The following is a 26,770-nucleotide window of genomic DNA, read 5'->3' as shown; positions in this document are numbered from 1 at the left end:
GTCAAGCATCTTGAGTATTGTTGGAGCTGCATTCATTGAGACAAGTGGGAGTATTCCATCACACTTCTGACTTGTGCCTTGTAGATTGTGGACAGGCTTTGGGGAGCCAGGTGAATTACTCACTGCAGGCTTCCTAACCCCTGACCTGTTCTTGCAGCTACAGCATTTATATGGCGAGTCCAGTTCAATTTCTGGTCAGTGATAACTCCCAGAATGTTGGTGGTGGGGCTATTAAGTGAAGTAATGCCATTGAGGGCAAAATGCAACGGTTAGGTTATCTCCTTTTGGAAGTAGTCATTGTTTGTCACCTGCATGGTATGAACATCATTCAATCGCATAACTGTAGGTTTTTAAAAGTAACTTCAAGACCCCTTCGTTCAATATTTGAGCTGTATACAATACTGCTTATGAAGGAATTATTGTTCACGTTACATTGAGCTCCATCCAATCTGATAATGTTACATGGTCTTTAGGAGGAGACAGCTTAGATCTGCATAGTTGCGGAAGGGAGCAGATGTCTTCGCCACAGTTCTCAAGAGTCCTTGGTAATTCTGTTCTACTAAGGTAATGTAAATTGTGCCTATTGTTATCATGCGATTCTGTTTTGAATAACTAATGGTCTATCCTCTTTCACTGAAAATTAAACAAGCCCCAGACTGAGCAGAAAAAGTAGGTGGGGGGAATAGTGGTGTACTGGTAACATCACTGGACTAGAAATCTAGAGACGCAGGCTAATGATTTTACAGGCTCTTATGGTGCAGTGGTAGTGTCTCTAACTCTGAGCCAAGAGGCCTCGGTTCAAGTCCCAACTGAGCCAGAGTTGTGTAATAAAATGTCTGAACAGGTAGAAAATATCTGGAGAAAGGAGAATTGGTGGCAGTGAACTACCCTAAAACCAGAGTACCACACGGTGCGGTGCTTTCACGTTCCGGGCTTCCCGCGCCACGAGGCGGCTCTCGGAGGGCGGTATTTGTGGCATCGTCAGCTCCCGGTTGACTTTCAGCTCGGTCCTCCAACCGTTCCGACACAACGCTCTCCGACAGAGATAGCGCCTCGTTGGCGTCTCGCCAGCAGTGAGTCGCCGACGCTATGTTCGCCACTCCCTGCGGCTCACTGCTCCGCTGTCGACTCGCGACTCCGGAAGAGGTTCGCTCTCTGCCAACACTATCGCCAGCCCCTCCCTCTGCAAGCGGCTGGCTCGCTGCTGCCCTGCCGCCAGTTATTACTGCGGACGCTAGGAGGCGTTCCTGTTCTTCATCATCCGACTCCGAGTCAGGAGCCATGTGGCGGCGGAGCTTCAAAATTGATCGCAGCACCTTACCCTGCAACTCCTCGACTGCTGGATTCGGATTGCCAAGCTCCCGAGGAGCTGCGTGCCCGGAATCGCCCTCAATTCCGCTGCTGGAGCCGTGACCCTCAGGGAACAGGGATGGGGGTTCATGTGGGATTTCGAGCTGGCTGGATTTCTCCTCACTGGCCCCTGTCTGAGGCACACTGCACATAACCTCAAGCAGCGATGAAGCGTGAGCAGCAGTGGGAAGCTGCAGCCTCTCAGCAGTTGCTGGTTCCACAGTTTCCGATCCAATACAATCCTGTACTATCTCGGAATGATCCACCGTGTCATCACCAGACCGTGGCTCTGGTTTGCTCTCTGTCTGAGGCTCATTCTGCTCACTCACTTCATTGGCAACTGCCCCGTTCTCCTTGGCCTCTGGCTCACTCTCCCTGGCCTGTACTTCCACTGAATCTGGCTCCATCCTGGGCAGACCCAATATCCGGATGCTCCTTTCCTTTATGCTCTCCTTCATCCTGGGAGGTGGGAACAGGTCTCCACTTTCCTCTGGAATATTTTTACTATGTTGCCAATCGCTGCTACTAATAGAATCTGATACATGAGCCCCAAAGGAATGGTTACTGGTGCTTACAATATTTTTAAGTGGGGATGTCACAGTGTGACTGAATTCTTGCCCCTCTGCATTTAAATTCCTGCCCTTGCTGCTATCAGGGAGTGTAGCACGTTTAAATGAATCTTCAACTTGAATGGGTGATGAAAATCTCACTCGTTCTGGCTCTGGCGAAGAAATATATTGCACCTTAACAATGGCAGAGCTGGCATCAATAAGAAATAGCCCATTCTGATCCGGGCCCTCTCTCTCTGCTCTCTGTCTGATCAGCTGTCCTGTCTTCAGAGCAGAGCCCATTGGCTCTTTCCATTCAGGAAGTTTTCTCTCTCTCTGTACATCCTCTCTATTGGCCCAGGCTACTCTCCTTCTAGGTGCCTCAACATGTTGCATGAGGTGCCAGGCAGTTGAGCGGTCCAGTCTGTTCCTCCTATTGGGAGACAGAGCAATTTGCCCCACTTCATTTCTCAGGTGCGCTCTGTGCCACTGTATACCAGCTTCTTGCCCGGTCACCTGCAGGTGATTTAAGGAATTGTCAGCTCCACTGTGCTGAAACCCCCAGGCCTCTCTGCTTGACGAGATATCAGGGTTTCTGTAACTCCTAAGCTCCTCTCCAGCATCAAAAGACAGCAGCTGCCTTGGGGACAAAGGCCTCTGCCTGTGTCTGGTTGTGAAATGGAGGCCATCCCTTGGATCACAAGTCATGTTCAGGGCTCTGGGATTCTCACTATCACAGTAGATGCTTGTATATTTTGGCCCATCCAGGCAAGCCTGCAGTCTGATTGGGTTGACATAACCTTGCACAGCATCCAGAGCTTTTACTACCTCCACATTGGCAGACTTTGAAACTTCATGTTTACTCCCCCCTTTGTAAAAGTTCCCATCCTGCCGGGTCAGGAGAGTTGGTTCAAGCTCATTGATCCAACTTGGAACATTAGAATCCTTGCCAACTTTGGGGAGTGTATGTGATTGAGTGTCTTGAGCTGACTGACAACTATTGGCTCTGGAGACGAGACAGAAGACAACTTCACCCCTTTTGCTTCTGAGAACTTCACCCTTCATTCTGTTCCCCACATCCTTTTCTCTGGGCCAAGTTTCCAATTCAACCTGTGGAGTTTGCACTTTGATTCCTTCATGTTTCAAACTAGATTGCTTATATTTTTCTTTGGTGCTTTCTGTGGGGGTGGGATATAATGGGAGGTCAATCTCTCTGAAGTGTGGTACCACTCCAGAACATACATCCTTCTCTGCAGCATACCAACTGGCAGGACTGGTGCGAGCAAGCAGCTGTTCTCCAAAGCATTCAGCATCAATACATTTTCTCTGTTGATTCACTTGGCCCATTTTCTCATTTCTACCAACTTCCAACCAATTCTGTCCATCAGGAATTGCTCTCCAAAAGCAATCCAGTGGGAGGTTAAATCCGACTTCTGAAATTGGAGGATATCTTCTGTCTTTTTCCCCATCAAACTCCTGATAATTACTGGCTTGAAAAGTTGGTGGCACATTAGACCCACAAACATTACCTATGCCCTGATGTCTTCTCTCTCTGCTGAACAGCTGCTGGCAGATAGAGGGAGGCAGCTCTTTCTGCTCTGCAAAGCTGTTTACCTGTCGATCAATCACCTGGCCTCTCTGGCTCTTCTCAAACTCTGCACTCTTCCTTTCTTGTTGTGCTTGTACTTTCATCTGCAAGTACATCTCATAACTTGGAGGTTTCAGGGGACGGTCTTTGTAACCTTTCTCTCCCAATCTACTGGGGGCAAGTGACATTGCCATTTCTGATGGATCTCTCAGTTTGTGGTTCGATACTTTGAAAGCCTCTTTGTGTGATGAGAGGTCTCTTGTAGACTGCTCTTTATAAAATTGATATATTTCGACTTGTCTGTCATCAGCGGGTTGGTTGACAGAAGGCCATTGTGGCAAACCCCTTCTATAGAGGGGCTCCCATTCCTCATAGATTGTGTCATAGAGCAGAGGCAGAGGACATCTGGATGGCTTTGGCTGATGTCCTAGTGACCTTTTGACTTGCTCTGGGGAGTTCCACTCTCTGCCCAGGTTTCTACGTTCTTGCTTCCTCTTATGGCGCATCTCCAGATGATCCTTTGACTCCCACATTTCCCAGTCTTCTCTGTCCCAGTGCCCCTCTTGCTTGGAAGCCTTTGCCTCTCTGACTGGCGCTGCTTCCCACCAGTGAGTCCGTGTCTCCCCATATTCACCTCTGGGCTGCACTGCCCCACGGTTGGTGGAATCCTGCAAAATATGTGGCCTTGGCTCCTTCGGTCTCCTGGAGTTGACGTCTCTCGCTGAGGCTGCAGGTGGTATCACAGGATTCCCCCGATAACTGTAAGTGAGAATAAATCAATATTTTTCCTTTTGGTGAAGTAAATAAAATGCAAATTTATTAAATAGATGCTTCAAGACAAAGATTCCTAAGGCTGACAGTGTCTTCATTGTTTATCACAAGTCTCTACATGTGATGGGGCCAAGGAACAGAGGACCTTGGATTATTCAGCCATTTGAACCTGCTCCATCACTTAATAAATCATGGCTGATCTGGTTGTAGTCTCAGCTCCACTTTTCTGTCCGCCCCCATAATCACTTGACATTGATGAAAATAAAAAAAAAACTATCAATCTCAGCTTTAAATACATTTAAAGAATAAGTCACCATTGCCTTGAACAAAAGGATGAATACATGAATAATTGTTGCAGTTCCTCCGTGTGCACTTTAAGTGTTTGCGATTGTATTTCTACCATCATCCCTTTAAGTAACATTTCCCATTGTTTTTGGAGCCAGCTAATGCATTAAACCATTGCAGTCTCCTTTATTTCAATTCAGGACCTGAGTCTCAGAGTTAACTACATCACTCTGCATCTTAATGAAAAAATCTATCGTGTAATGATCACTCTTCCCCAAGGGAAGATTGCCAATTATTTTTTTCTCATCACACAATACCCTGTCTACGATGGCCTGTTTTCTTGCTGGGTTTGCAGCATATTAATCCAGTAAACCATCTCATACACAGTGCAGAAAATCATCCTCTACGGCATTGTTACTGACTTGATTTGCCCAAACTACATGCAAATTAAAGGCTCCCATAATTACAGCTGTACTTTTATTGCTAGTCTCTAATTTCCTCTTTAATGTCTTCCCTAACATTGCCAATACAGTTTGTGCGTCTATATACAACCCCTGTTATTTTCTGCTCCTTGGTGTTTCTAAGCTCTACCCATACAGTTTTCATTTCACTGGAGCTAACATCCTTCCTCACTATTGTGTTACTTTCCTCTTTAACCAGCAATGTTACCCCATCTCCTTTTCTTTTTGTCTGTCCATCTTGACAACTGAATATCCCTAGATGTTAGCTCCAGTGAAATGGAAACTGTATGGGTAGAGCTTAGAAACACCAAAGGGCAGAAAATTAAAGGGGTTGTATTTAGGTGCACAAACTGTATTGGCAATGGTAGGGAAGACGTTAAAGAGGAAATTAGAAACAAGCTGGATATGCAATGGCAAACACTTAAAGAGCGCATGGAGGAACTGCAACAATTGTTCATTCCTGCCTGGCACAAAAATAAAGTGGGAAAGGTGGTCCAACCAGAGTTAACAAGGGAAATTAGGGAATTGTATTGGATCCAAGGAAATGGTATATGAATTGGCCAATAAAGTAACAGACCTGAGCAGTACAGATTTCAGCAAAGGAGGAGAAAAGGATTGATTAAGAGGGGGGAAATGGAGTGTGACAGTAAGCTTGTGGGGAATATAAGAACTCATTCTACAAGTTTCTAAAGGTATGTGTAAAGCAAGAGATTGGTTAAAACAAATATAGGTCCCTTACAGTCAGAAACAGGGGAAGTTTTATAGTGGAGAACAAAGAGATAGCAGACCAATTAAATACATAATTTGGCTCTGTCTTCACAAAGGAAGACACAAATAACATCCTAAAAAGTGTTGGGGAACACAGGGTGTAGTGAGAGAGGAAGTGAAGGAAATCAGTATTAGTTGGGAAATGGTGTTGAGGAAATCGATGGGATTAAAGGCAGATGAATCCGCAGGATTTGATAATCTATATCCAGCGTACTGGAAGACTCTAGAAATAGTGAATGTATTGGTGGTCACCTCTCAAGATTCTATAGACTCTGAATTAGTTTGTATGATTGGAGGGTAGTTCATGAAAACTCACTACTTCAAAAAGGAGGTGGAGAGAAAACAGAATTATAGATTGGTTGCTCTGATATTGGTGGTGAGGAAAATGCTAGAGTCAATTATAAAAGATTTAATGGTGTTATGAAGTTGAAGGTGTGTACTGTACCTTGAAGAGAGAGAGAAAGCTGGCAAACACCTGTCATGTCACAGAGTGTGCTGGAAAATTGAAAGATGTAACATTTTAGATACCAGTTGTTTTCACAGCAGTTTAAATTTAACCAATCAGTTTAAATTATGCCCCAGTATACCAAAACCCAATCAAATTTGAATTTTACTGTTTTGATGACATCAAACTAATGAGATGATCTGATGTTTAGGGTATAAAAAGCAGGCATTTTGGACAGTTAGCCAGAAATGAGCAGCACTTGCCATTGTCAGATAGACTGCCCGAAAACACACACTGTCAAAGGTACCTTTTTCGTATGAAAAATCTTTATCCCTGAAGATGACCCAGGGAGATGTACAAACAGAGGAAGATCAACACCGGAGATGACAGCCACTGTCTGGCTTTTGAAAATTGAGTTGCTGTAAATTTAATAAGGGCTTTATTGGTTCAGTATATTATTATAGAGTGGGAGGTAGATAATGAACCTTTAAGAGAAAGAAGGCTTAGAGTTGTAAATAGTTGTTGTTTAATGTTCACTTTTAGAGTTAAGGAATAAAATTGATTTTTTTTGTTAAATAGTGGAATTTAGGTAGTTCTCTGACACTCATACTTTAACAGATTACAAGGCAAGGTGAGCCTTTCTCTGGTGTTTGATTTAATTAGAAGGGTTCACCGCTGTGTCAGAACAGTTTGGGGACTCGTCCGGGATTGCCTCAGATGGACCATAAATCCACCTCTTCAGAGTCTGTGTGGCACCCTCTTCCCTTCCTCAGTTTCTTCACTTGCTTTTACACGATTATTCACTGGGCACACCTCTTGCTCCTGGCTGACAGGTGCATCGAATTTTACATCACATTCTCCTGGTTCCATGGCAACCTTTTCCTCGTCCCCTTCACCTCCTCCTTTCTTTATTTCTATAGATGAGCCATCCATACTAACCATCATTGGCTCACTGCATGGTGTCGGAGGTTTGTTCTTTAGTTTGGGCTTTGGTCCTTTTTTGTGCGGCGGAGAAAGTATAAGACTTCGGAACTGTGACATGCCCGACTGTCAACCATACGCCGTCGTGATTATAAAACCGTGGCTCTGGATCTTTGACTTTGAGGACAGGTGCAATGACGGAGGACTCACTTCGAATAACTGGATGAATAAAGGGCTCATATGCAGTACAATCAAAGCCCTCATCTGCCGCTTGTTCCACTTCATCTTCTATGAAGAGATTTTCACAGATGGCGTGGACCCACTGATCACAGTCGTGACACTGTATGAGAAGATCTTCTTCATAGTCTTCATTGCAGCTAGGACAAGTAACAAGGCTGTCACAAAGTGCACAGTGAATGTAGTTATTCTGCCACTCACAGTGAAAACCAGGTGTTGTGGCACCACACTGCAAACACACCACCTGCATTTCCGCCCACCCTTTGGAACAGTTTGCAATGGTGGATCCAGGTAATACGTGTGGGAACTTACTTCACAGTCATCTCATAACAATAAACGAGCAGGTTCAGAAGCTTTTCCACATGCACCACATACGATACATTCCAAGCAACGCTACCCTTTGCTCAACATAACTTTTGTCATTTTACAATTGACACAGTATAGGTGGTAGCACTGCCCACACTGAACAACCAACAGCTGTCCCCCTACCTCTCGTCCAAAACTCCCACAGACCACACACATATCCTGTTGGAGAATAAATTTGTCTTCAGTGAAGAGAAGAGAACCACTGTGTTTTGTCATCATCATCTTTACTTGCAGATGTATCCACTCCTGTAGATCCCAGAGACTCCAAGATTCCAGACACAGACTTCAAATGTGATTGCCCTCGTCCAAAAACAAAAAAAATACGCCTTTCTTCCTTGTTTACCTACTTGACTCGAGGGTGACCTGGTGAAAAGCGCCTCTTCATTATAGCAGGCTTGCCAGATTCACTCTTCTTCATTCCAGAGTCAGCTGGGAGGGAATCTTCAGTTTCTGTTAACCGGAGGTCTGAATTGGACTTTTCAGCTTCTTCTTCCACCCTTGGAGAAACATCATCTGCTACGGTCATGCAAACATCCATAGTAGCCAGACTGGGATCACGGTCCAAAGTAACTGGATAATCTGGTTCCAAGCAGGTGCTGTTCGAGTCCGTTTGACTTTGATTCGATATTTCCTCTACTATCTCGGCTTTAATGAACATGTTACTGACAGGGTCTGTGCTCCCAATATCCTGCACCTCCATTTGAGCATCTTGCTCAGTCTTTAGCTTATTTACTGCAGGTACAACCTCCATAGGGGTCACAATATCATTAACTTCCATTTCAACAGGATTATCCCTGGTCTCCATTCCATCCGAGACTATATCAGAAACTTCACCCCTCTCCACGAAGCTACAGCTTGAATCAGCAGGAATGTCACAGAGCTCAGTTTTGTCTGTTTGGATTTGGTTAGTCTCCTGCTTGATCGAAACAGAGGTGGCAGAGTCTAATTGTGCTTCGGCAGAGTTACTAGCAGAGTCCATCAGGTCAGGGTGTGAGATAAGGCGGTGGGGTTTCAATTCTTCTGGGATGGAACCAGTGGGACTGACACCCATCTCTGCAGGAAGACCTGGCTCTACCTGGTCTAACAGAGAAACCGAGCTCTCCATTTTTACTTCCTTCTCCTGTATAAAATCTTCCAACTGGTCTGCTGGATCCAAACTGAAATGTTCTGGCAATTCTTTTCCTGCAGACAAAGGTTCCACTGAAGTGATTACTCCACTTTTAATGCTCTCAGAAGGTTGTGCACCTCCTCCAGTTTCAGAAGTCTGACAAACATCTCTATTTGGAGAAGAATGGAATCCTTCATCAGGTTTCTCATGTTCAAACTCTTTCACTGTAGTTAAGTCTTCAACCCCACCTTCCTCTGAAGAAATAAGAGATTGAGATTCCACCTGCTCCTTGGTGCCAACATCAGACGTTTGTCGTCTTTGAATTGCTGTTTCCACACTACTACTAGTAGCTTCAATGAAACACTCCTGTTTCTGAAATGGCTCTCCAGTGACACTCTCATTCCATTGTTTTTCTGGTTCAACATCCTTTCTCTGCTTTTCAGACAATTCAGTTTCTTTTACTTTCTCTGATTCCACTGACCCAAGCTTCAACTGCCTCTCAACAACATGATCAGAAGGCGAAAGGCCTGAGTTTTGTGATGGGTTTTTACATATTGTACATGTGCACTGTTGCTCTGATAAATGGAGAAAAGAAGGACCACAGTCTGCATGGATCCACCTTTGGCAGGTGGTGCTCTTTTCTGGCTAACTGTACAAAATGTCTGACTTTTATACCCCAAACATAGGATCGCCTCATCGGTTCGATGTTGTCAAAACAGTAAGATTCAAATTCAGTTGGGTTTTATTATCATGATGCATAATTTAAACCGAATGGCATGACAGGTGTTTGCCAGCTTTCATTCTCTCTTAAAGGTACAGTACACACCTTCAACTTCATAACAATAGCAGAGCACTTGGAAAATAGTGACAGGATCAGACAGAGTCAACATAGAATTATGAAAGGGAAATCATGACAAATCTGCAGAATTTGTTTTTTAAGAATGGATCTATTGGAGTTGATAAGGGGAACCAGTGGATGTGTTTTACTTAGAGTTTCAGAAGGCTTTCGATGTGGTCCTACATTGGAGGTCAGCGTGTAAAATTAAAGTACATGGAATTGGGGGTCGTCTACTGACGTGGATAGGGAACTGGTTGGCAGTCAGAAACAAAGAATAGGAATAAACAGATGTTGTTCTGAGTGGCAGCCAGTGACTAATGGGGTACCGCAGGGTTCAGTGCTGGGACTCTAGCTAGTTATAACATAATTCCTTCATCTAAATCATGAATGTAAATGTAATATCTGCAAGTTTGCAGATGACACAAAGTTGAGTGGGAGGGTGAGCTGTGAGGAGGATGCAGAGATGCTTCAGTGTGACTTGGACAAGTTGAGTGGGTAAATGCAAGGTAAATGAAGTATAATGTGGATAAATATGAGGTTATCCACTTTGGTCGCAAAATCAGGAAGGCAGATTATTATCCAAATGGTGATAAGATTGGGAAAGGGGGAGATGCATCAAGATCTGAATATCCTTGTACACCAGTCGCTGAAGGTAAGCATGTAGGTACAACAGGTGGTGAAGGCGGCAAATGTATGTTGGCCTTCATAGCAAGAGGATTCGAGTGCAGGAGTTGGGGTGTCTTGCTGCAATTATACAGGGCTTTGGTGAGACCACACCTGTAAAAAAAAAGTTTTACCAGAGTGATTCCTGGGATGGCAGGACTGATGTATGAAGAGAGACTGGATCAGTTAGGATTATATTCACTGGCATTTAGAAAAATTGCACGGTGGGAATCTCATAGAAGAGTATAATATTCGAACAGGACTAGACAGAGTGAACACGAAGGAGGTTCCTCATGACTGGAGAGTCCAGAACAAGGGGCCACAGTGTAAGGATACAGAATAGACCATTTAGGATTGAGATGGGGCTCTGCGGTTAGCACTGCTGCCTGACAGCACCAGGACCCAGGTTCAATTCCAGCCTTGGGCGACTGTCTGTGTGCAGTTTGCACATTCTCATGTCTGCATGGGTTTCTGCTGGGTGCTCTGGTTACGTCCCACAGTCCACAGGTTAGGACAGTTTGGCCATGCTAAATTGATCATAGTGTCCAGGGCTGTGCAGGTTAGGTGGGTTAGCCATGGGAAAACAGGGGAGGGGGTGGGTCTGGGTGGGGTGCTCTCCAGAGGGTTGGTGTGGATTTGATGGGCCAAATGGCCTGCTTCCACACTGTCGGGATTCTATGAGGACAAATATATTTACCCAGAGAGTGGTGAGCTGTGGGGAAGAAAGCAGGAACAGGGGACTGAGTTGGATGATCAGCTATGATCATATTGAATGGGGAAGCAGAGTTAAAGGGCCGAAAGGCCTATTCCTGCTCCTATTTTCCATGTTTCTATGTGTAAAATGGCCTCAGTGGCTCCATTTACCAGGAGACACATATCACCCATGTAATCCCCTCTTTTGGGAAGTTGGGATTCTGCCTTCCCCTGTGAGAGAAGCTTGCTAAGAGTGGATTCTATTGCTGACAAGAGCAGTACACTGACAGCAGGTACCAGATAACCCTGCCCTTTATTACTCAGGGTCCCACTTGAAGAGCTCCTGGGAAGGAGAAGGGAGAAAAGCGGAGGGAAAATATTTCCTTCTTGGTGTACCGCAGCAGTGATGCCAGCAAGCAGCAAGGAGCCACTAAGACTTATATATTTGTTCCGAATTCCTTCACACTTAATTTAAATTTTTGCATAAAATAAATGGTGATTGGAACAAATGGAGGCTAAAATAAAGACAAGCTATCTTTAAATGGATGGATCTTTATATGATGTATAAACTTGACATTCCTCAAAAAATGTAAAATCAGCTTTTTTTTAGGGCTAGTGACGGTATTTTGTAGTAAATGATATGTATCCTTTAAAAAATCAGTCTGAAACTTTGAAACAAGTTCTTACACTGAGGTGAATACCACTGATCTTGTTGTCAAATCATGTTTGCAATGGAGACTGTGGTCTGGAGGGAACTTGCACAGCACAATCTGTGCCGAAGCTCACCAGACCAACAGCAACTTTCGATTTGTGTGTGTGGATTCCACAAGTTGTCATCAGCTCAAGTGGAGCAATGGCAGTGAATGCTGGCCATTTCTATCACAATATCCAGGTCACGAGGAGAATCTCTGCTTTGTAAGATGCTGTTGCTGCATATTCTGTGCAAATTAAACTTTGATACTGGATTTCTATTATTAATGTTGTGACATGTAACTCCACAGAACATTCTGTGGTCGAGAAAGACAGACTGGTCTGCATTGCTCAGGCGTTCAAATTTCAATTTTATTGATGCCACACCACATCAAATTAATTAGTTGTTTAATTTGCCCCTTTATTTTGACAGTCATGGCTTCATATCCAATCTAATTTTCCGTTTATCTTCATGGTACGTATGTAAACCATTCAGGGAGCAAATGAATTTGCTATTTATATAGTGGGTACATACAACAAGGACAGCTTTAGCTGGGTCTGCCAGGTGAATGACTATTGTGTGACCTCCAAGAGTCCTATATATAGCTAGCATGAAGGTTGGCGAACCAAGGACAGATGACGTCGGTTCAGATTCAGTCAGAACTAAAAATATGCCACTTGCATGATATATGGAGCTGTCTCCAACACGTTAATGCAAATCTCCCTTCTAAAATTATTGTTCTAGCCTCATGACAAAACTGGAACTTAAATGCTAACTTTAAGGAAATGGCACTGATTAGAGAAACAACATCAATCAGGCATATCCCTTGTGCTCATCCTTTACAAGATGGACAAAATGATTAATTGGTGCTTACGTGGATCTCCCATGAAAGGTTCCATATTTACCCAGAGAGTCATAGTTGCCATAATTCCTCATTTCAGAGTTCATTTACTCTTTTAATTTTCACCTTCAAAGGGAAGAAAAATGCATCAATAGCAAAGAGAGAAACATTTGCCTAATAGCATATTGCTTTCTACATTTACTCCACATTTACTGAAGTTCATTTTTATCCAACAGCAATTCCAATCCTCAAAGCTTCAGAGGAGTGGGTTCTCCAAATACAAAGGACAGGATTCAGGAGTGGAAGCAGGAAGCATGAGCTAAATAAACTCCAGGTTTGTACAACACATTACAGCTGTGACAGAGTGGGGAGCACTCCCACTGAAGACAGAAGTTCATGGTTCTAGCTTCACCTCAGAGACATGAGCACATAAACGAAGCTTACGCTCCCAGCGCAGTACCAGGATGGGGGATTGCTTTTGGAGGACCCATTAAACAGAGGCCCCAGCCACCCTCACATGGACATAATAAAGATTCCATGGCCGGTGTTTCAAAGAAGAGCAGGATATCCTGCCTGGTGTGCTGAATGATATTCATCCCTCACTCAACACCACTTTAAAAGAAAATGGACCAGCCACTTGATCACAGTAGAGTTTGTGGAATCTTGCTGTGCACAAATTGGTTGACACGTTTCCTGCTTTACAACAGCGACATTGCTTCAGAAAGCAGTCCTTGTGCTATAAAATGCAGTGGAATGTTCTCAAGCACTGAAAGGCGCTATAGAAATGCAAGTCTTGCTTCTACCAAGTGCTAACTTACTTGATATGGAGAAGGTTTGAAACTCTGAGGGATGTCCAGGAGCAAAGAAGTGAGAGAAGGGAATTTACCAAAACTGTCTCCATAAAGATGAAGTTCATCCCTTGTCTAAGACTTCCACTAAAAGTGAGGGAGCATAAATTTGACACAATGTTCACGGAGTTGCTCTAGAGAAAACAAGGTTTATACCGTACTGCATGACAATGGGGACATTGATTAACACACTTGAAAACCAAGACATTATATATAAAAACTTACTCACCAACTGTTCAACGTATGGTGCTGTCTTCCCCAACTCCCTTGCTGTATCACCTTCCCACACTCTGTCTCAGCTTAATCTTCACCTTGCTGCCTGGCTGGTTTTTAAATGACAGTTTGTTTTTGAAAGGATACTTAATAAAGTCCTGTGTTTGTTCTGCTTCTCGTGTAATGTAGAATTCAACTCCCTGAATGCGATTGACAATATTTGTAATTTATTGCTAAACCTCAATTGCCGTAAACTATACAGACTAATGTCAAAGGACTCTCCAGCACCAACACTCCCACCAAATTCTGCACAAATTCCTCCTCATGTGGAAATAATGAGGTGAAAGCAGCTTGCTAACATCAGCACTTCATCAACGTTTTGTGTTGACAGCAAAAACAGTGATGGTCACTGTTTCTCTTTCTCTCTCTCAATATAGGAACACAAGGTTTTGGAAGGTAGAGGAAATGAAATGTTGATAAAAGCAAAATATGGTGGTTACTGGAAATCTGAAACAAACATAGGGAATGCTGGAGAAACTCAGTAGGTCTATGGAGAGAGAAATCAGAATTAATGTTTCAAGTTCAATATGACTTTTCATTCGAACTGAACCAAATCTTTGAATGAAAAATTAACCACTTCTCTCACCACATATGCGGTTATGCCCGACTTTCTCCAGCATTCTCAGTTTTTTTCAGCCGAAATTCAGATGTGTTTCGGTGAGCTTGCTCCAAGTGAGACAAGAATTAGTCTCAGGAGAAAGTGAGGACTGCAGATGCTGGAGATCAGAGTCAAAGAGTGTGGTGCTGGAAAAGCACAGCCAGCCAGTCAGCATCCGAGGAGCAGGAGAATCGATGTTTTGGGCATAAGCCCTTTATTAGGAATGGTTCCTGAAGGGCTTACACTCAAAACTTTAATTCTCCTGCTCCTCGGATGCTGCCTGACTGGCTGTGCTTTTCCAGCACCACACTCTTCAACGAAGAATTAGTCCCACCTTAGTTAAGGTCACAGCCTGACTGCGAACTAGCCATCTCTCTGATTGAAGCTCATTGCAAGCAATTTCAAGCTACTACATTGGCCTAAGAGCCATGCTGGGAGATTGCTGACTGCAATCAATCAAATATGACTTGAACAAAATAATTAGACTTCCTTCTGGAAGTGGACATCTGCTAATAGAGTCATAGAGATGTACAGCATGGAAACAGACCCTTCGGTCCAACTTGTCCATGTCGGCCAGATATCCCAAACCAATCTAGTCCCACCTGCCAGCACCCGGCCCATATCCCTCCAAACCCTTCCTATTCATATACCCATCCGAATGCCTTTTAAATGCTATAATTGTACCAGCCTCCATCACATCCTCTGGCAGCTCATTCCATAAATGTACCACCCTCTGCGTGTAAAAGTTGCCCCTTAGGTCCCTTTTATATCTTTCCCCTCTCACCCTAAACCTATGCCCTCTAGTTTTGGACTACCCTACTCTGGGGAAAAGACCTTGTCTATTTATCCTATCCATGCCCCTTATGATTTTGCAAACCTCTATAAGGTCATCCCTCAGCCTCCGACCTCCAAGGAAAACAGCCCCAGCCTATTCAACCTCGCTCTATAGCTCAAATCCTCCAACCCTGGCAACATCCTTGTAAATCTTTTCTGAACCCTTTCAAGTTTCACGACATCTTTCCAATAGGAAGGAGACCAGAATTGCACGCAATATTCCAACAGTGGCCTAACCAATGTCCTGTACAGCCGCAACATGACCTCCCAACTTCTGTACTCAATACTCTGACCAATAAAGGAAAGCATACCAAATGCCTTCTTCACTATCCTATCTACCTGCGACTCCACTTGCAAGGAGCTATGAACCTGTACTCCAAGGTCTCTTCGTTCAGCAACACTCCCTCGGACCTTATCATTAAGTGTATAAGTCCTGCCCTGATTTGCCTTCCCAAAATGCAGCACCTCACATTTATCTGAATTAAACTCCATCGGCCACTCCTCGGCCCATTGGCCCATCTGATCAAGATCCCATTGTAATCTGAGGCAACCTTCTTCGCTGTCCACTACACCTCCAATTTTGGTGTCATCTGCAAACTTGCTAACTGTACTTTATACTCACATCCTCCCTTGAACAAAAGCCCTGGCCCCAGGTTCTCTCTTGTTGAGACTGTCACTGTGTTTTATTCTCAAATATTTTAATTTCTACAGGTTCTCTGACTCATTCTCCCACATAAGACATTTTTGTGCAGCAAGATCAAAGTCAGATATGTCTCTGCATCTGCAGGTAAAGTGACTATAGTCTTACCAGACTTTAGGGCTGCTCTCCCATTAAAGAGACAACTGGTGATGGTATAACATGAGGGTCACCACACCTCAGGTGAGGGGTGAGGTTGAGAAGAAGAGTCATTCATGGTAACCTCAGCCAGTGCAGAATTTGAACCCACATTGCTGGTGTCACTCTGCATTGCAAACCAACTGAGCCTGATTGCCGATTACACTGTAAAATTGAGATTAAAGAGAAAGGTACCCTTTCTGCAACTCCAGGGAGCCAAATATTTCATTGTGCTCATGCAGCAATTTTGCAAGTACTTCAACTGGTGCCCAACAACAGTACACCGAGGAAATAAAACCCATGTTCACACAACATACTGTTGGGATTTGTGTTTAATTACCGCAAAGTCTCAACACCCTTTTTACTGTAATATAGCTCACACCACCAATAATGACACTCCAGAAACCAACAATGCCATTTCTGAAATTCGACGTTATTGGTTTCTCGTGGCCTTGACTCTCAACTCAATGCAAAAATAAAGAGATATATTAAGGCTGTTGCAAACTGTGTTACATAAACAAGGGTCGTGATACACAGGACTGCTAGTTAATATATTTTATAATCAAGTGCTTCAGAGATGTGATTACATACCTCTGGAGTAGGTGGGGGTTGAATCTGGGCCTCCTGGCTCAGAGATAGGGACATTGCTACTGCACAAGGATCCTAGGATGCCAATTAAACATAAATCATTTTGTTAGTGATGTTAAATCTTTATGGAATTAATCTACTCTGTGCAGTGTTGATGATGCACTGCTTATAAATCGCTTTCTATACCATATATACAAGTCTAACTGATGGGGTAATTCAATTGAGATATTATCCTGCTGTCGCTGGGAATCTCTGCTGCAGTTTCAAACATGCATGCGAAAACTTGAAATTAAAACCACAAGTTCCTCCCTAACTCCAAATTTGTGGCTGACTCAGGTAAGTAAATAATTAGGCGAAAGTGAGGACTGCAGATGCTGGAGATTAGAGAAGAGAGTGTAGTGCTGGAAGAGCACAGCAGGTCAGGCAGCATCCAAGGAGCAGGAAAATTGATGTTTCGGACAAAAGCCCTGCACCAGAATTCATGATGAAGGCCTTTTGCCCGAAATGGCGATTTGCCTGCTCCTCGGATGCTGCCTGACCTGCTGTGCTCTTCCAGCACCACACTCTTAAGTAAATAATTCGTCATACTCGACAAAAGACCACCTGAGCTTGTGGTGCAGTGGTAATGTCCTTACCTGAAGGCCAGGGTTCAAGTCCCACCTGTTCCAAAGATATGTAATGACATTTTTAAACAGGTTGATTAGAAAATATCCACAAAGGACCAGACATCTCACTCCACTGGAGAGACACAATTGCTAGTGTATAGTTTGAGTGATGTCACTGAGGAGCTGAGCCTCTATCAATGACCACAACAGCAATGGCAATTCTCACTGCTTACCCCATTTCGGGTTATGCTCAATTTGGAGCAGGGCAATCTTTGCGTTGACAGACCGCATTTTAGGTGGTTGAGGCTTCTCTGAAATCCAGAAGAGGAAGGCCTAAAGGGAGTTTCAATCAACAGAAGCAATGGTTAGCACTACTGCCTCACAGTGCCAACAGCATGGGTTTGATTCCAGCCTCAGGTGACTATCTCTGTAGAATTGCATATTCTCCCTGGGTCTGCATGGGTTTTTGCCAATTGCTCCAGTTTATCCTGTTATGGACCAGACCAAACCCACTCAAAATACATTACAAAGGTAGTCTAGACTCCACCTTTTTCTTATTTTACAAGTGTAAAAGCATTGTGTTCTGAGTGCAATTTGATTGGTCAAACTACCGGATTTGAAACAAAACACACTTTATTTTTACACTACAGTTAAAATACAGACAAAATAGAAATAAAAGAAAACAACTGGCTTAATTGTAACTGTCAAAATGCTTAACAAATTCATATATCTATTAACTACTGCTATTTAACTGTTCCAGTATAATAACATCACATAAACACACACTTGGCAAAGGCAAATTCAGTAAAACAGGTTGTCTCACTTGCAATTCGAGCAGCAGGAAGAGAATGCCAGATTTTAGCTGTAACAGAGAGAGGAATACGAGCTTTCACACCCAGCTTCAAGACCCTAGCACCTGCAGAAAGCTAAAACTAAAAATCCTGGTTCTGTGGGAGCCTAACCCTACCCATCCAGGCTGCTTTTATTGTTCCAAAACGCACCTCTTAAATGTCATAGTATTATCACAATCCCACAGTCCAAAGATATGCAGGTTAGGTGGATTGGTCACACTACATTGCCCAGTAGTGTCCAGGGATGTGTAGGCTAGGTGGATTAGCCACAGGAAATACAAGGTTACAGGAATTTGGGGGGTGAGGGGGTGGGAATGCTTGGAGAGTTGGTGCAGACTTGATGGGTCAAATGCCTCTATCTACCCTGTAGGGATTCTATGAAAATGCAAAGCATGCATGTTTGGAAGGTAGAGAGTTTGTTAGCAGAGCTGACCCCTCGCAGGACTGTAAAGGGAGGGTCATTATTGCTTAATTTGTCTTAATTGGAAGACCAGTGTTGTGCTGTAGAATTACATACGACGACATATTTGTCAAAACTGTTTCGCCTCCTTCGACTTGATTGCTCTCATTTGGGCCTAGATTTTAAAGCTAGGCCCTTAAAGACAATGTGTGTCCTACGCAGAGAGACCTTTCACTGCTTATGTAAACTTCAGAACAGATGGACTAAAATCCATAAACCTTAAAAGAAAAAGGAATTCTTAAAAATAAAGCAAAATATATCTAGGGCAAAGACAGTGTAAATAATAAAAATAGGAACAGTCGTCATCACTTTAAAAAAAACCATGATCTGACCATTTAACATATTAATATTTGTGAGATCTTGCTATGCACAAATTGACTGCCAAGATTTCTACATTATAACAGTGACAACTTCAAGAAACAAACTTCTTTAGCAATGAATATAGGACACCTGGGAGTTGTGAAAGACATGACAATGGGACTCAAATTATTTAGGATATCTGGCCTGCATGGACAGGTTAGACAGAAGGGTCTGCTTCTGTGCTGTACATCTCTATGACTGTACACAAAATACAAGTCTTTTATTCCTTTAAATTTGGCCACGATTGTTGGTGTGTTCCAAAATCCTAGTCAGAACTAACAACAACTCACCTTACATTCTTTTCAACTTTATGACTCTGACCTGGAACTTCATTCAATTTTAGAATCATGGCCATATTTGTCTCTACATAAAAGTTATAGCACAGCGTGATTAGTTTCCCAACTCTTAATGGTTAGCTTTGACCAGAAAGTAAAGGACTACATGCAATATGTTCCCTGTGAAAACAAAAGCTAAGCCTGCTGAATTTTATTATTCTTACAAAACATTTTATTTTAGAAAGTGAGCACATTCACTTGAACTGCAGGCAGAACCTCTTGGTACCAGAGATGCTGAAACCAGCCAGAGGCAAAATAAAATTCCTGAATGCAGCATTAATGATTAGACAGACAAACAATTCTTTTTTTTTCCCTTACAGGCTGTCCAAAAACTGCACTGAGGCTGAGTGGTATTTTACAGAGATTAGCAGACACCAGCTCAGCACAAAGTGAGCTGGCAGGTCGATCAGCCCAATACAAGGATTAATTCCACAACAGTATTAATTCTCACTAAACAGAGCAACGTTAAACTGTCAAAATGTTCATTTATGCAATATCAAATAATGGATTATGTCTGTGAGAGTCAGCTTTCCTCTTCCAATGAATTGTATCTTCCACACCCTGAGAGAATAGTTATTTTTGAGGGGTCCTGTGGAAAGCATGTGCTGAGTATGTAGATAAAAATCTCATCACATTGTAACTAGTGTTCCAAGCATGTCATTCTGAACCTGTAAATTTGTGCATACCTGTACAAGTCTGCTGCAGGTACATTCTCAGATTTAGCCATGTTAGTCACTGCCCTAAATGCCCAAGTGCCTTAATTTTATTGAGTTACCTCAAACAGCTCTTTCTCTCCTTGCAATTGAAAGAGTACAATTGAAACGGTAATGAGCTGGTCTGGACACACTTCAAACACAGTTAACACCAGATAAGGCAAGTCTTGTCTGAATCATTAAAATGACTTTCGTTCCCAGTAAGGAATAATTTGATTAGGGATAGTCAACACAGTTTTGTGAAAGGTAAGTCATGCCTCACAAACCTTATTGAGTTCTTTGAGAAGTTGACCAAACAGGTGGATGAAGGTAAAGTGGTTGATGTGGTCTATATGGATTTCAGTAAGGCGCTTGATAAGGTTCCCCATGGTAGGCTATTGCAGAAAATACAGAGGCATGGGATTGAAGATCATTTCACAGTTCGGATCAGAAATTGGCTAGCTGAAAGAAGACAGGGTGGTGGTTGATGGGAAATGCTCATCCTGGAGTTCAGTTACTCGTGGTGTACCACAAGGATCTGTTTTGGGGCCACTACTGTTTGTCATTTTTATAAATGACCTGGATGAGGGCGGAGAAGGAGCAGTTAGTAAATTTGTGAACAACACTGAAGTCAGTGGAGTTGTGGACAGTGCAGAAGGCTCTTGCAGGTTACAGAGGGACATAGATAAGCTGCAGAGCTGGGCTGAGAGGTGGCAAATGGAGTTTAATGCAGAAAAGTGAGAGGTGATTAACTTTGGAAGGAGTAACAGGAATACAGAATACTGGGCTCATGCTAAGATTCTTTGTAGTGTGGATGAGCAGCGAGATCTCGGTGTCCACGTACATAGATCCCTGAAAATTGCCACCCAGGTTGATAGGGTGGTTAAGAAGGCATACACCGTGTTAGCTTTTATTGGTGCAGGGATTGAGTTTCAGAGCCATGAGGTCATACTGCAGCTGTACAAATCTCTGGTGCGGCCGCTCTTGGAGTATTGCATACAGTTCTCGTTGCTGCATTATAGGAAGGATGAGGAAGCTTTGGAAAGGGTGCAGAGGAGATTTACCAGGATGTTGTCTGTTTTGGAGGGAAGGTCTTATGATGAAAGGCTGAGAGACTTGAGGCTGTTTTTGTTAGAGAGGAGGTGGTTGAGAGGTGACTTAATAGAGACATACAAGATCAGAGGATTAGATAGGATGGATAGTGAGACCTATCAACTGGGTTATGTAATAATTAATTGAATTATTGTCAAAACGCAATGTATTGAATAAAGATGCAATAACAGGTGAATACAAACAGTAATATAGACTTAAATATCACTAAATGTCTGACAAAGGCATGCATGTACGCCCATGCAAGAACTAACTCTTGCATGGCTGGTGATGGCTTGCACGAGGGGACATAGCTTTAAATTGAGGGGTGACAGATATAGGACAGATGTCAGAGGTAGTTTCTTTACTCAGAGTAGTAGGGGCATGGAACTCACCAACTTTAAGGGCATTTAAATGGTCATTGGATAAACATATGGATGATAATGGAATAGTGTAGGTTGGATGGGCTTCAGATTGGTTCCACAGGTCAGTGCAACATCAAGGGCTGAAGGGCCTGTACTGCGCTGTAATGTTCTATGCAACGTTGATTCATTATTAGATGGGCTAGCTTACTTTGCTCAAAATCAAAATTGCTCTGCATTTTGCCCAACGGTCCAAGATACAACCTTCTTACTCTACAATCTCTTACAACTTGGAACTCCTTACTGCATGACTGGCATTTGGGAAGGAGATAGCATGGCCAGGCAAATTGCCTTTTTAGTATATATCCCTGCACTGAACCCTCAAACAGAAGAGTTGGAAGAGAAGCTAAGTGACTTCCTCTTGTCTGATGTCTAGTTCCTTAGTCAGGCAGTGATTGTGATCAAGGGAATGCCACCTCCTCCCAACCCACCAAGGTGGCAAGCTGCCTCAGGAGTTTAATATTGCTTGGAGGACTTAAGGATTGTGGAAAAACAATTCATTTCAAGTATTAATGTTAATATTAAAAATACCTGGAGTAGTTTCTCTCAGAAGTAACTGAAAGTTCACAGTAGATATTTTCAGTGATATTTTAAAAAGACTTCCTGCAAATTACATGACTACTAATAACTGCTTGCTTTCTTGTAGCCACCTGTTGGACTTTCTTGAAGTGAATGGCTTGATTTATCTGGCCTAGTTTCAGGGAAGCTTGTTAAGAACAAGCTACCTAGTTTTTCTCTCTCTCATTTCTGAGCAGACCATCCTTCTATGGAGTTCAGTGTGAAATCTAGTTGGTCTTTTGAAAGTGATTGAATAACATCTCCAGTTTGCATTTGCTGAGCCTGCAAGTCTTCAGAAACAACTATGCATGATTAGGGACTTGACCACAAGTTGCAGAACATCAGAAGAATAGTCTCCAGGACATCCTTTGCTCTATCATTTTGCCTTCACGAATAACCCATTAGCCAATCTTTTGTTCTTCAGAAAGCCAATCTCTGCAGATAATGTTTTTTTCCTTTTCTCCTTATGAGAGTTAGTTCTTGCATGGGCGTACATGCATGCCTTTGTCAGACATTTAGTGATATTTAAGTCTATATTACTGTTTGTATTCACCTGTTATTGCATCTTTATTCAATACATTGCGTTTTGACAATAATTCAATTAATTATTACATAACCCAGTTGATAGATCTTTGTTTAAAATCTGATATAGATAACAAATAGCTCACAACAATTAATTTTAAACACTTGCTTTGCAGTATAGAGGTTGAATCTTGCTGAAAAGAGATGATATTGCTGAAGTTTTCTTTTCCATTCATCAGGATAAATGCAAGAATGCCAAATTTCAAATAATCACAACTTATACTGCGGGGAAAAATGGGCTCTGGTTAATTGGCAGGTCAACTCTGACTGGCTAAGGCATTAGAGATTTGGCCATTCTTGCATTTGCATGGACATGCTGACAAAAAGCTTCAGCCGTGTTCAATTAATTTTAACCTAAAACATTAAACATGTTGAACAAACCCAAGTTATACCACTGGAGTAGTGTGTTTTGGTGAGAGGATGACACAAAGAATTAATATGACCCTAGCAGATAGCAGAGAATAGCTCAATCAACCTCTACACCATACAAAACATGTTACAGTTCTGACTTGAATGGTACCAGATAACATTCCATAACTCAAATTAAACATGAATAACAAGATGCAGCGATCACAGACCTACTCTGAATTTGTCAAAGCTAATATGACTAATCCATTAGAAGGCTACAGAAGAGCCAAACCAGTAAACCCCTGTAACAACTGAAGCAATATGTGATCATAAAAGAAGTGCATGCCCCACACCATAGATGCATTAAACAGGAAATTAGATTAGTACATGGAGGAGGGGTAGCATCCTTACCTCTGGACCAAAAGCTGGGTTTGAGGCCCACACTAGGGGGATTTGTTGGCTGTAGAAGCTATGTTCACAACATGGCCACATGGGAAGATCACCAGCCTGAAAATCCTTCCAATACTCCTGATGGTAGATGATGAGAACAATTTCCTGGTCAGCAATGACAAACCATTGCAGTACTTTGCTTATAAAAAATGGACTATAGAAGTTCATGGCCCCAACCCTCAAAAACAAGGACAGGGAGAAAGATGAATTAGAAGAAGGAAGGCATGGAATGCTGATGAATGAGACTGTGGGAGAAGCAACATGCAGAGAATAGCCTATTCTTGTGTGACAGATGTTCCATTTCTGTCTGTATTACTTGGCCTTGTACATTTGGTCACTGGTCTAAAGAGCATTTGTCAACGTATCCTACAAGATGCTTTGGAAAGTCAGCGCCATGATGAAGGAACAAATAAAATAAATCCCAGATAGGCCTTTTACAGGTTTTAAAATTGCCCATGTAATCAAACCAATACTTGTACAGAGGCTGCAGACTTTTCTCCAGCTGGTTGCTACTGACAGGTCCAACATGAGGATCATAAACATCTTGCTGGGGAAAACTGGCCTACCCGCACAGGCACTAGGACTATATACAAAATAGGAGTGCCAGACCATTAGAAATAAACACAGCATTTTTATCTCATCGGCTGTCAGATTTATCAGATGTAACAATTTACAGACAATGAGAATTTTAGTTTATTCACGAGAGTTAGTGAAGCGCCAGTGGAACAATCTAAACCCAGTTAAGGCTTGTTATTAAATCAGCATTGTCATCAGGAATGCCTAGCCTGCAAACCAGAGTCTCTATTCACAAACAGGGAAAAAATGCTTAAATTAAACTGCAGAAGTAGTGCAAGGCTGCTCAATTTTTGTCTTCCATTGCAATGCATTCTGATATTTTGAAGAAGGCATTAAACATAACCTTTAGCATAGGACATGAAGTTACAGTAAGATCTAAATGATTAGACTAGATTACCCACAGTATGGAAATAAGCCCTTCAACCCTCCGAAAAGCAACCCACCCAGAACCATTCCCCTACCATATATTTACCCCCGACTAATGCACCTAACACTATGGACAATTTAGCATGGTCAATTCACCTGACTTGCAGATCTTTGGACTGTGGGAGGAAACCGGAGTACCCGGAGGAAACCCACTCAAACAGGGAGAATGTGCAAACTCCACACAGTCGCCCGAAGCTGGAATCGAACCCGGGTCCCTGGTGCTGAGGCAGCATGCTAACCACTGAGCCACCGTGCCACTCCCCCACAAATTGAGACACAAGTTATTAAAAAATTAGGCAATCTACCAGTTACTGCTGCAATTGATGTGGGTACACAGAAAAACAAATTTCAAAACATTGATATTAAGTGAGAACTTATATGCAACAAAAACCAAGTTAGTTTCCAGTGCAACTTTGGACATCTGGCCTGAAGTGGTTCAAGAAGATAGTGTTCCAGGGCAATAAAGGATGGACAGTAAAGGCTAGCCTTAGCAACAGCAATCACATCCCATGAACGGTTTTTTGAAAATTTACACTTTCAAAGCTGTCATCTTCAATGTGAGAATGGAATACAGGTCACACTCTATTGTGACTTGGAAGTCTTGTTCCTTCATCATTGCTGGTTTACACTCTAACATCACCAACACCACACGGAGTGCAACTGTTCAAGGTGGAAGCTCACCACCATCTTCTCAAGAAGCAATTCGGGATGGGTAATAAATGTTGGCCCAACTAGTGATGCCTACATCCCATGAGTGAATAAGTTAAAAATAAATAGTCATAGAGATATACAGCATGGAAACAGACCCTTCGGTCCAACCCATCCATGCCAACCAGATATATGTTAAAACTCTTACAGCATTTTTGAAAGAGAGATCTTGGAAGTTTTTTTTCAAATGTCCTGATTGACATTTATCCTTAAGTCAATATTGCTAAAAACAGATTACCTGCTCATTGATCGTACTGCTGCTTATGGGACCTTGTCTTGCCAAACTAACAGCCATCTTGCCTGCATCAAGTATTTCTGAAATTTGTTCACTGCTGTAATTAGCTATTAAGCAGTTTAGAGTGTCCTGAAGTCATAAAAGACACTCCAGTTAGTTTTTCTTTTAAACACTTGTTTGAACACACGGAACAATCATTTTCCATTTGATCAGCATTTACTCATACGCCCCTTGATTTGTCTTTAATGACCAACAAGAAAACGTGGCCCAGGAAGTGCAACAAGGCCGAATTGATGAGATCTTTAAATTAAACAATCATATATGAAATTAGCAGACCCTGTCTGACATTATTCACACCAAGTTGGAAGAATGCAACACCACACACTATATAGAAAAAAAGTAGATTTATTTAAGGAGAGAACTGCAGAATTCTGAAATACATTGGAATCTAGTGCATGAGTCACTAAAAGATGTACTGCAAGTACAGCAAGTGAATACGCAGCGAAATGGCTTGCTAACTATTATTGAGAGGATTAGATTAGATTAGATTACTTACAGTGTGGAAACAGGCCCTTCGGCCCAACAAGTCCACACCGCCCCGCCGAAGCGCAACCCACCCATACCCCTACATTTACCCCTTACCTAACACTACAGGCAATTTAGCATGGCCAATTCACCTAACCTGCACATCTTTGGACTGTGGGAGGAAACCGGAGCACTCGGAGGAAACCCACGCAGACACGGGGAGAACGTGCAAACTCCACACAGTCAGTCGCCTGAGGCGGGAATTGAACCCGGGTCTCTGGCGCTGTGAGGCAGCAGTGCTAACCACTGTGCCACCATGCCGCCCACTTCTCATTCCTGGGACCATTCACATGAGCCTCCTGTGAGCGTGCTCCAGGGCCAGGACTTCATTCCTGAAATATGGAATTGGATATAAAAATAAGGATGTTATGCTTCAGTATATAGGGCATTGATGAGATCACATTTGGAATAGTGCGCTGTGTTGGTCACCTAATTTCAAGGTGATGTAAACAAGTTAGAGGTAGTTCAGAGGGAGAACTACTAGGTTGATATGTGGAATGAGCAGATTGCCTTAAGGATATATTGACAGGCTGCGCTTGTGTGTGTGCGTGCGGGTGGGTGGGGGGTTATTTGATTGAAGTTTAAAAAGTCCTGAATGGTCTTGACAAGGTGGATTTGGAAAGGATTTTCCCTCTCGGGAAAATTAGGAGCCACCCTATTGGGACAGAGATCAGGGAACTTGAAAATTTCTGAGGGTTGAGACATTTTGGAACTCCGCTTTGGAAAATGCTGCAAGGGTCATTGAATATTTTTAAGATGGTGGTTGATTCTACTGCCGAACAAGAATTTAAGGTTATTGGGGATTGGTGGGACAGTGAAATCTGGAACACAAACAGTAGCCAATGTTACTGAATGGCAGACAAGACTTGAAGGGCCAAATAAGACCGTAAGACATCGGAGCAGAAATCAGGCCATTCAGCCCATAGAGTCTGCTCTGC

The 26,770-nt window shown here is 42.8% G+C and overlaps 1 protein-coding gene and 1 long non-coding RNA gene across 3 annotated transcripts; one reads left to right on the top strand and one right to left on the bottom strand.

Moving 5' to 3' along the window:
• Nucleotides 1-54: 54 nt before the first annotated feature.
• LOC122543315 lies at nucleotides 55-24,134 on the bottom strand. Of its 2 annotated transcripts, none has more exons than XM_043681833.1 (3): nucleotides 23,264-24,134; nucleotides 12,608-12,700; nucleotides 55-4,245 (listed from the first exon to the last, which is right to left on the bottom strand). In XM_043681833.1, the coding sequence occupies exons 2-3, from the start codon at nucleotides 12,679-12,681 to the stop codon at nucleotides 885-887; spliced, it is 3,435 nt and encodes a 1,144-aa protein (XP_043537768.1). In that variant the 5' UTR covers nucleotides 12,682-12,700; nucleotides 23,264-24,134; the 3' UTR covers nucleotides 55-884. The 2 variants fall into 2 exon arrangements, with proteins under 2 accessions (XP_043537768.1, XP_043537767.1); XM_043681832.1 differs by lacking the exon at nucleotides 23,264-24,134 and adding an exon at nucleotides 13,652-13,733.
• Nucleotides 4,175-13,807, top strand: LOC122543316. Its single transcript, XR_006309995.1, has 2 exons — nucleotides 4,175-4,247; nucleotides 12,811-13,807. It is a non-coding gene; the product is annotated as an uncharacterized LOC122543316 (long non-coding RNA).
• Nucleotides 24,135-26,770: the final 2,636 nt, after the last annotated feature.

This window comes from Chiloscyllium plagiosum, chromosome 43 (assembly GCF_004010195.1).
Source record: "Chiloscyllium plagiosum isolate BGI_BamShark_2017 chromosome 43, ASM401019v2, whole genome shotgun sequence".
Taxonomy (NCBI): domain Eukaryota; kingdom Metazoa; phylum Chordata; class Chondrichthyes; order Orectolobiformes; family Hemiscylliidae; genus Chiloscyllium; species Chiloscyllium plagiosum.
Note: the sequence above shows the minus strand (reverse complement) of the source record. Positions and strands in the feature narration are given on the sequence as shown.